This window comes from Pelmatolapia mariae, linkage group LG9 (genome assembly GCF_036321145.2).
Source record: "Pelmatolapia mariae isolate MD_Pm_ZW linkage group LG9, Pm_UMD_F_2, whole genome shotgun sequence".
NCBI lineage: Eukaryota > Metazoa > Chordata > Actinopteri > Cichliformes > Cichlidae > Pelmatolapia > Pelmatolapia mariae.
This window is the reverse complement of record NC_086235.1, coordinates 23,861,785-23,872,984: the sequence shown is the minus strand read 5'-3', so window position 1 is coordinate 23,872,984 and position 11,200 is coordinate 23,861,785. Positions and strand designations below refer to the sequence as shown.

The window sequence follows — 11,200 nt, the reverse complement described above, 5'->3', positions numbered from 1 at the left end:
TATGTCAGACAACACCACCAGCAGCCTGAACTGTTGATACAAGGTAGGATGGATCCATGCTTTCAGTTTGTTTACACCAGATTCTGACCCTACCATCCAAATGTTGCAGCAGAAATCATGATTCAGCAATGTTTCCCCCTAATTTTCTACTGTCCAGTTTTGATGAGCCTTAAAATTCTTTCCATATATGAGTGGCACCCGGTGTTGCTTTGGTCTGCTGTAGCCCATCTGCTTTAAGGTCTGGTAGTGGATGACCAGTAGTTTTGCTCTAATAGATTTAGACCTACAATTTGCTTGTAGGCAAAATATTCTAGCACGGGCTGTAGTAAATAACAAATAAGCATTTACTGCTGTCATAGTACTGTAAGTAAAAGTACTACCAGTTGAATATAACACAAAAAATGAAAAAGAAAAACTACACTACCTATCTGGTGGTAAAGAAAAAAATTCTAGCACAGACAGAGAAAAATGAAAGCCACTAGTATTTACAAAAACACAACATCTTGATGGTAGGTAGGCTTTCCTGGCCTTGATAAATGTGTGTGAGTGCATGTGTGTACGACGGAGCACCATTCAAAAGCTGTACCCCACATTCTGCATGGCAGCCTCTCCACAGTCGTTCCCATAGTAACTCCACTAGGTCAACCAATAAAAAGAGGGGGCTGGGCAGGAAGGAGGATGGGAGTCTGTTTGGGGGGTGGGTGCTGACACAGTGTGTGAAAGATGTGATTGGAGTTGAAGTGGTGCAGTAAAAAATGCATACAAAGACACACACACACTAACCTACATGTTGATGATGCTCATGCAAATAAGCAGATATCATAGATTTGAATTCAGCAGTTTGTTTTTTCAAATCTATGCACACTTACACAGTGACAACACTTCAAGTGTAAACACCCTTCAATAAAACACCAGGTGAAACCTTTAGAAAAATGGAAATGCAGTAAATTTGAATGTCTCTGACCTTCAACACACAACACATCTTTGCATCACTGGATTTCAACATTGCATCCCCATGTGAAGCCTCCTCTCACTACTATTTTTCGCCTCTTCACAGGTGTTAGTGTCATTTTGTCCTCTGTCCCTCTTCACTTTTCAGTCTGCCTTTTGAGTGACACTACAGTTCATCTCAGGACAAAATCTTCCTTTTATTAATAATTCATAAAAGAGCAAAGATTTTGACTCTACAAATGGGCATGTGTGTTTGGTACACCGTAAAGACAAGAAGATCCAGTACAGTATGACACTAGCAAAGATGTACCCTTCAGAATGTGTAAGTCTAGTTTATTCCTCAGGACGCCAGACAGTCCTGGATACCAAACAATGTTAAGCATCACATGGTTATGACACCAGTAAGTTTTTTCTAAAAACAGCATGTGCTCGTCTAGAGTCATAAATTCTGCTTTGAAATGATAAAACGGAAAATTTGATTAACTTGCACACTGAATATGACCGTGTCAGGCATGAAGCAAAATGATTCAAAATTTAATTATGAATCACAAGATAAATATTGAGAATATTAAAATGTAAGGTCAGACACAGCAATACAAAGTACAAAGATTTGAAATTTTTACTCAATATTGAATAAAAAATTATACTAAACTGAGTTTGTGCTAAAACTTTCCTGAGATTACCATCTTATACTAACTCAATTCTCAAAATGAATGTCCTTAAAAGCATTAATATAATATATAATATAATATAAAATATGATGACCACATTAAAATAATCAGTCTAACGTAGTGAATCCATAGATATATCTAGACATGTATAGCTGTTCTTAAGTGTTATTGGTAGACATATAGACTGCATCTACAAACATCTCTAAGAGGATGGGTCACTCTCAAAAGTTCAGTGAATTCCAGTGTAGTTCTGTGATAGGCTGCCACCTGTACAAAAAGGCCAGTCGTGAAATTTCCTCACTAATAAATATTCAACACTTCAGTTTTGTTGGTGAAACAAAATTGAAGTGACCGGGAACAACAGCAACTCAGCCATGAAGTAGTAGGCCATGTAAAATTACAGAGTGGGGTTAGCAGATGCTGAGGCACAAAGTGTGCAGAGGTCACCAACTTTCTGCAGAGTCAGTCACTACTGACCAAACTTCATGTGGCCTTCAGATTAGCTCAACAACAGTGCGTAGACAATGCGTAGCAGCCTCATCTGAGCCTTAGCAGTGATGTAAAGCATGTTGTCACTGGACTCTAGAGCTGTGAAGACGTGTTCTCTGGAGTGACGAATCACGCTTCTCCACCTGGCAGTCTTATGGACGAGTCTGGGTGTGGCAGTTGCCAAGACACCGGTACTTGTTGGCCAAGAGTCAAGTTTGGTGGAGGGGAGGTAATAGTGTGGGCTTGGTCTTCGGTTCCTTCATTCCAGTGAAAGGAAAACTTGATGCTTCAGTATACCAAGACATTTTGGACAATTTCATGCTCCCAAATTCTTAAGAACAGTTTGGGGATGGCCCCTTCCTGTCCTGGCATCACTGCACCAGTGCACAAAGCAAGTTGCATAGAGGCATGGATGAGTTTTTTTGTAGAAGAACTTGACTGGCCTGCACAAACTCCTGACTTCAGCCATATAGAACGCCTTTGGGATGAATCAGTGACCCTTAGCCTGACCTCCTCATCCAACATCAGTGTCTGACCTCACAAATGTGCTTCTTCTTCAGTTCCTTCAAATACCCACGTCAAAATGGGTTCAGTAGGTGCTTAGAGTCAATTTATTGGATACACCTTGGTAGAACCAGGTTGGTTTCCCTTTTGCGTTCAGAAGTTCCTTAATACTGGTTGCATAAATTCAATAAAAAGCTGGCAACATTCAGAAGTTTTGATCCATAATGACCTTTGCCAAAACATTGTTGGAGTAAATTTGTCAGCTGTACAGTAATGATGGAAATCTCCTATTCAACTACATGCTGAAGGTGCTCTGTTGAATTCGTGCTTGTCGAGACATGTGAGTACAGAAAATGCTTTGTCATGCTCAAGAAACTGGTTAGACAGAATCTGAACTGTGTGACATGGTGTGCTATCTTTCTGGGAAATGGAAGGAACATGGTCAGCTATAACACTCAGGTAGGCTATGGTGATTAAATGATAATTGTTTTCTCCGATAAAAATAATAGAGAAAAAATATTTAAAAAATATTGCCAAAATTTTTCTTGTCCCTAAGTGTGCTAAGAAAATATCCCACACCATTACACCACCACTAGCTGCCTGACAAGTTGACACAAGGTCAAATGCTTTTATGTTGTTTATGAATTGAAATTCTGAGTTCAATTTTCACACTGTTAAAGGCTTAAGTAACAAAAACCAATAAACCTGATAATGAAAATGAGACGTGAACGAGGGTCTCACCGCCACCAAAAATGTCCCATTATCATCAGTTGGAAAAAAAATCGAAGGAATTGTGTCATTGGTTGGTGTTAATAACTTCTACAGCAAATTGAAAAGTAAATCCAAATAGTTTATACAACAGTGCATCCTTCAGTTATTGCAGGGTTTTCCCCATATTTTTTAAGAACACATTGTTTTTTACTATTGACAATTTTATAAACCTCCATTAAAAATGTTACTGGCAGAAAATTATTCTTTCTGTTGCAGTTAGTGTTTTGCAAGGTATTTTGAGGAAATCAGTGCATTTAAGGCCCCTGAGAAACAACATTTTAAAATAGTGCAATGAAACTTCTTTTTAAAAAAACAGAAAGGAAAAATGACTGTAAATAGTCATGTATGAAATGAGATGTGTATTTATTTTCATTTAGCTGCTTTCGGTGAAATAGCATGAGACAAGATTATAGAGTGAAATAAAGTAGAAATAAGCACTGGAATTTCCATGTTTGTCCCAGTGCAGCAAATAAAATAAAAATGAGTTGCTTGAATATTCAGAATTTCAACATTTTCCTTTTGTTGGAGTGGATATCTATGTTATTTATTAATTTATTTATTTATTTTAGGGCAAATTGGATTCACAGAGATTTTAAGAGCGACCAATAACAGAGTTGTCACTCGTTCAGTTCTGAGATCAAAACACCAATGAATCACTGGCCGCCCAAGAGAGTTAAATTGCATTCAGGTGGATCATTCAGGAGAGCCGATATCTACAGTGATAAAAGTGTACAAGATATCCTTCTCAATGTTCTTTACTGTGTATTTGAGGGAATTGATGCCATCCGCATTCATAGTCCAACGTGTTTGAAACAGTTTATCAGGATTCTTTGGATTTGGGTCATTGTGCGCGTCTCTTTGATGTCTGATCATCCTGTACCTGCCCGTCAGTAAGTCAGGTCGAGAAACCTGCATTCCACGTAAGACTATTCGTTTGTAGATATCATCGTCCTCACCACCCCAACCCCAGTAAGTGTTTGGGAACCCATTAATTTTCAAATACTGATCTTTGTACAATGAAGCGACCCCACCAAAGAAGGTCTTATAGGGTAAGTTGAATTTAAATTTGTCCATGCCTATAGCCAAGTGTCGTGGATTGTCAAAACATCTGTAGAGGTTACGGTCATCTAGGGGAACCAGGTCTACGTCAGAGAAGAGAAAGCAGTCATAATCATATTCCTTGAGCGCTTCAACATATCCTGCATTCATCAGTTTAGCCCGATTGAAGACTCCCTCTCCATCCTGGTTGATGACATAGACTCCGTAGTCCACAAGCTGTCGCTTCAGTATAGGATGCAAGTAATAAAGCCAGTGCTTCAAATGCTCATGTCGATTCCGGAATGGGATGATGATTGCCACCTAAAGACATGACAATAACTTTTACTTTAACATTTGAAAAATTAGCCCGTGATTCACCAATAATTTGATTTGATTGATTCTAGGGTAGCTTTGCATGATTCAGCATTATCTCATACTAGGTGACAGTTCATCCTCTCTCTAGCTCTGTTTGCCTTCCCTTCAAGACTGCTTTCTTTTGGCTGGGAGCAAACCACAGGTGTGTTTGCTTGAAATGACCATATTTGATTCACTGGGATCCAACTGTTTGAAAGAATTGTCTGAAATGGAATGTTTGTAGCTTTCTGAAGCTTGTGCTTTTAGCTCATGATAATTGTGTGCATACAATGACAGACCTCATTATTTAAATGTGACTATGTTTAATATTAGCATGAATGTCACATATTATCTTTAAAAGATTAAAAAAGCAAGTTTTTTTCCGAGTTTATTTCAAATGATACTGAATCAAATGAATGAAGCCAAATAAAGAAATCTGTGAGTGAGTTAACCATTATATGATATATATGATTCCATTTTATCTCTATATATTACCTCTAATTTCTCTTTTAGTTGGGTAAAATCAGGTTTTATTTGATCATTTACACCTGTTTAAGTTTTGAAAAAAAAAACTATGAAAAAAGAGTGCCAAAAACATGTAAAAAAAAATAAATACACAAACAAATAAATAAATCCTTACATAAATAGTAAATTTAAGGAAACTTTTTCCCTTAAATGCAAGTTGCTATCAGTTGCTGGTTTATTTCTTTCCTCTCTTCTTCTCAAGTCATTCACCTACCTTCTGCTTTGCAACACAGTCTTTTGGCTTGAACCTTCCTCCTTTTTGAAGCAAAGGACTGACTTCCTTTCTCACATATTCCCAAGTCCTTCTGAAATCAAACTCAATGAGGAGTGGACCTACGAGATCTGGGGGGTTGTCAGGGCAGGGGCCCAAAGTTAAGTTGACAGCAGATGGTGTCGGTGCCATCTCACTGCTTTTGCTTGAGGCTTTGATCCTCTTCGCCAACAGCTTCGCGACTTGCTCCTTTACTATCCCTGAAAATGTTTTGTTTCCCAGTGTCAAAATATGTGTCTCAGGAACAATAACCACACCTCTTCTTCTGGAGTAGAATAAAACCAGCGCAAAACATGCGACACTAACAAAAGAAAAAAGTGCTAGAAAATTAAATGATCTTTTGAGGTATGCGGCCATCTTTGATCTTGATACTCCGTGGCTCTAACCTCCCTTGTTACAGCTCAGTTGCCAGCATATCTGTATGTTTGCAAGCCAAAGGTATTTCAAACAAAGAGCAACCCAACCGGCTTTTATTTCTGTTGTACAACTTCCTTGTTCACGTCACCTTATCAGGATAGGCCTCGCACCTGTGGTTATTAATTAAACATGACATCTTTTACTAATTTGTCCAGTGTACAAGACTCTAATGACTGTTTCATACCTAATTTGTTTGTAATGTGAAAGTGGATTACTTCCTGGCTTTCTGAGTAAATCAGTGAGAGAGCACTAGTACATTTTCCTAACATCACTTTCTTTAATGTATATCTTACCTCCAAGCAATTTCAGATGACCAACAAAGTAATGTAGTGACAAGAATTAGTGATTATTATGGGAAAGGTTTAATTAAAAAAGTAAGTTCTGTTTGAAAATATGTATATAGTGATATTGGGAGAAAAGAAATCTCTGAAAAGTTGTTAAAGTGTGCCCTCTCCTGGTTTGAATAATAGTGTTTAAGTTTGAGATCTGTCTACACGTGGTAATTTCTGTAATCCTCTGGATTGTCGCTGATAAGTATCCAATGCTCTAGATGACTGTCATCAGAAATTAAGAAACTTGTAATTGGTGACAATAGTCATGGAACACTGTCTCATATTGTTTGCAGCAGGAACTCTTTACAGATGAATGACGGGTCCTCTTTAGCAAAGTAATATTGGAACTGTTGGCAGGTTATGTATGTTTAGGATTGTGATTTTATCAGGAAAGCATAAACCAGCCTTGAATGGCGTTGTTAGTACACACAGCTCCATGTTTTCTGAATGATAACATGAACAAAGTCCAGCTACTGTATATTTACATTTAGACTTACTGACATCAGTAAATAAAGCTTGCCCAAAAACAAAGCAGCCAGTGTTTAAGTCATGGGACCAACTTAAGTAGTGAGCAGAGGCCACGCTCATCTGAAAGCATAAAAATATTCCAACTGACTAATAATAAAACACAAACGGATGAAATGCCACAGTGTTGAACTGAGCCGATTATTGTCTCAAGAACACAGCTCCGTCCTTCCATCTCAAATCATCACAAGCATTTTACTCGACTTCTACTCGACCATCTTCATATATCAAATAATTTCAAAGATGTATTTTTTTGTGTGAAATGGTCCATCCACCCATTTCCAGGCAGCTTTTTGGCACAGTGAAATCTACCGCCATAATCGAACATGAACATGTCAAAAACTATTAAAGATAAAAGCCTGAGAGTTTTACTGCCCTTTCTTACTATCAGACTGAATCAGGATCTGTGATTGTTGCTCAATCTCAAGTTGTACCACCAAAAAAACAAATAAATAAATAAATAAAACAAACCAACCCACCCCCCACCCCCCTAACCCCCAAATATCTTTAAAGATATTTGGTTGCTTTCTTTTTCTACATTCCTTTTACCAAATTCAGAACAGAAATGGCCAAACTTTCACATCCTTATGTAAGCTTTTGGAAGTATTCCTTCTACATTTCGAGTTTAATGTATTACTGTTACACACAGGACATATGTTACATGTTTTTGTTTGTCTCACAGAGCTTGTTCACAGAGTTAACCTCCTAGGTTATGGAATAAAAACAGAGCCGTGACTTGTTAAATGAACTGAATGCTCTCCCTGTGACCCCACTGACTGGCAGTATGTGGAAGAGTAACATTGAAAGACTGGAAGAATACGTTTCAATCCAGTTCAAAATCAGCTGAGTGGAAAGACAGGCGCTGTTTTGAAATGTGAGCAGACCTCCATTGCAGTAGGCATTCTCTGGTCAGCTGTTTTGAAACTGCCACGTCTTAAACAAGCCCACAGACCTTCGGGAAAAAATGTTGCTTCACAGAGTGAAATCAAATACTTGATTCACAATAACAGCACAATTAGCAATCAGTTCCAGTTTAGCAGCTGAAGCTGGAGCTGGCATCATCAAAGAATCCGTCATAACCTTTCAGCATATTGTTATTGAAGTGGTCTGAGAGAGAAGTAGACTCCTGCGCCTCATCTGGGGTGAGTTTTTAGGGCTTAGAAGATCTAGCCTATGAGTGGAAATGTTGGGCAACCACGTCTTTTCTAAAAACAACAGGCGAACAGTGTAAAGTAGTATAAAGACTATCAATGCAGATGTGTTGGCACATCTTTAACCCACTAAAGTGACTTTTTCAATCCTGTGAAACCCAAATACAGCAGTGACCATTAAACCATGAATGTGTGCTGACCTCCCCGCTCATCTGTTGGGAGGAGCTTAAACCAGAGAGGAGAGAGCTGCAGGAGGGCGGGGCTTTTTAAACTTGGTTTCTGTTCCTGTTGCAGTTTCAATTTGAAAAGGTTTTATTTTAATGAAAGTCATTGTTTTTCATACCTTGTGCTTCTTGAAAAAAATGGCTTTGGACTTTGGATTCTTGATGATTTATTGTCTATAGCATTTTGTTTCAATTTTAACCGTCAACGATGAGAAGACAGCGTAGATGGGCTGATTTTGTTTGACAAAAGCGAATTTTTGCATGACAAAGGCATTCAAATACCGAAAGGCCAGTGGCAAAACAAATAGGAGCTGCAAGGCGACCAGAGGGCTCCACAAAAAATGATCCAAAAGACGGAAGAAGAAAATATCAGTTTGTCAACACCATGAACAAATGAATACTTTAACACGGACACGTACTAGTCGATTCAATTGGTCAGTTGGAAACAATGTATTTGCAGGGTTCTTTTTTAATCAGCTGATTGTTTTAATACAACTAAACAACATTTTCAGATATGGACAGATATGGGCAAAAACCTCCAATATTTTCGCCCAGTTTTGTTGTTTGTGATTTTTGACAAACCTTTATGCAATAAACGTAAACAGTACACGTAATTTATGTATTTCATTTCCTACTATATGAGGTGTGAAAAGTTATCCTAAACCTAACCGAGTAGTCAAAGAAATCACAAAAAATAAATAAAAATTGGTGAGCCTTTGTGAATTGTGGCCTCGTCTTCCTAATCTTGCCCAACAGGAGTTGGCACCAGATGCGGTCTTCTTCTGCTGTTGTCCATCTGATTTCAAGGTTTGATGTGTTGTGCATTCAGAGATGCTCTTCTGCATATCTTGGTTGCTATTTGAGTTACTGTTGCACTATCAGCGTGAAGCAGTCTGGACATTCTCTGTCACCTAAGTCACTTACATCACTTTCTTCCCCTTTGATTTGTTTCTTTGATTCTTGATTTTATCTTTATCTTGATCATAACCATGTCCAAATGCCTAAATGCATTCCCTTGCTGACTTTCTGCATTGACTTGCTAGAACTGAAGTGTTCCAATGTGGATTTTCCTATTTTTTTAAAGGCAACGTACCAATTTTAATTGACAATGCAGATTATTTTGTGGACAAATTAAATAGCTACAATAAATGATCATCCAACTAAACTGTATTTTCATTTTCCCACCAGTTCAGTTCAGTTACGTTTTATTTATATAGTGCCAATTCACAACAACATATCAGGGCACTTTATCATCATAAGTAAAAGAACTTTAAATGTCATAGATTGAAACCTGATGATATAGCAAGCATTTTGCTTCTGTGGGAAGAGGGGAAAAAACCCTCCCTTTGAACAATAAGAAACCTCCAGCAGAACCACAGTAAGGGCGGCCAGCCAACTGCCTCCACCAGTTATGCTGAATGAAAGGGAGAAAATAAGAGCATAGAAAAACCACAAACAAAGCAAAAATTGGGAGGGATGATGGGAGGGAGAGAAGATGAAAAGGTAATGACATACAGTAATTACACAGACAGCAACAGAGAGGAGTGTAGATCATATCCAGTACTGGTCATCTTACTTCAACTCAATATCCTGGCAGTAATCACATGCCTCTGACTCAGCTTTTGTCTTGGCAGGGAAATAAAATCTTGTCAGGAACAGCAGAAATAAGGGTGGAAAATGTAAATGTCTCAGAATAGCTAGCTATATTATGCTGAATTTAATTACCCAATTGCCAAAAGTGTATTCTCGACAGCACTAATGGTCTGTGTTCCCAAGACCTTTTGACTATAGTAGATATTAACTTGCAGCTATGATATTGAGTAAGACTGAAAAAATCTAAACAAAGCACAATGCCATTTTTTCTTTCCTTTTTGTTCTTTTCATTTTTTTTCACCTTACACTGTGCTGCACTCTGCAGTGCTCAGAGGTTAACAGCACAGAGACCAGAGTTTAATATGTTTGTGGCAGCTAACGCATACACGCAACCATCAATGAAGCAACAGTGGTTAGGATAATTTATTGTCAATAAATGTTCCTGATAATTTTTTTTTCCAGGGCAGGAGCAAGCATTTGCTTTAATGACTACTTTCATTTCAGTTAAACCAAGTTCAACTAAGCTCGATTAAAAACGTTGTAAACAGTGACCTCTAGTGGCTCTCATGTACAGATGCCATTCTATAATAGTCAAGACTGTTTCAAACCATAAACTATGTGGCTATTATTGTTGTTTTTAATATTTTACTTGTGTTTTTATTGACATATTATTTTTGTTTTAATAAAGTCCTTAGTTGTGAATTGAATGCATGCCTCAGGCTCTTCTAAATTGTTAATGCTCTGCTGGCTTATGATTTCTGGCTAGAAATCATATATTTAGCATGATGTGCTGGGCCACACAGTGCAACAAGGGTTTAACCACGTTCATTTAAATTAAAGTGTTGCCCCATGGAAATATCTGCCTTTTTTAATGCAAAATGAGGCACTGGTTGGTGTGATCACCCTTCTCCATGTGTCTCCAGGGGCAACCTCAAGAACTGTAAAAGAAAATGAACACTGATGTTCCTCTATGGTAGCAGTTGATGGGGCTCCAAAAGAGAGTCAGTCTCTATAGAACCCCATCTAAAATTCCCAATTTTACAGTACAAATTAGTAGTGTTATTGTTGGTGTTATTAGTGTTAAGTGTTATTGTCTATGGTTTCAACCAACAACAATTCTAATGCTAACTCTTAAAAGAGGACTCTTTTATTTTGGTAGTCTCCCTCTCTTGCCCACTGCAAGGAATGCATACTCCTTTGCACACACCACAAAACTGATTCACTTCAAAAACTGCAAGTGTTAAGTTTTCAAATTGCTCTTATGCGGTTGTGATATCACTGGTGCAGACAGTTTCCTTGCACTACAGATGAATATTGAAGCAGGCTCAGACTTCAGAGTTCAGCCATTCATTTTTTTTTCTTTTTGTGTGTGTGAAAACAATAG

General features: G+C 38.0%; 1 protein-coding gene across 1 annotated transcript; it reads right to left on the bottom strand.

Moving 5' to 3' along the window:
* Positions 1 to 3,966: 3,966 nt before the first annotated feature.
* On the bottom strand, positions 3,967 to 5,706 carry LOC134634154 (beta-1,4-galactosyltransferase 1-like). Its single transcript, XM_063483217.1, has 2 exons — positions 5,518 to 5,706; positions 3,967 to 4,745 (listed from the first exon to the last, which is right to left on the bottom strand). The coding sequence occupies exons 1-2, from the start codon at positions 5,704 to 5,706 to the stop codon at positions 4,080 to 4,082; spliced, it is 855 nt and encodes a 284-aa protein (XP_063339287.1). The 3' UTR covers positions 3,967 to 4,079.
* Positions 5,707 to 11,200: the final 5,494 nt, after the last annotated feature.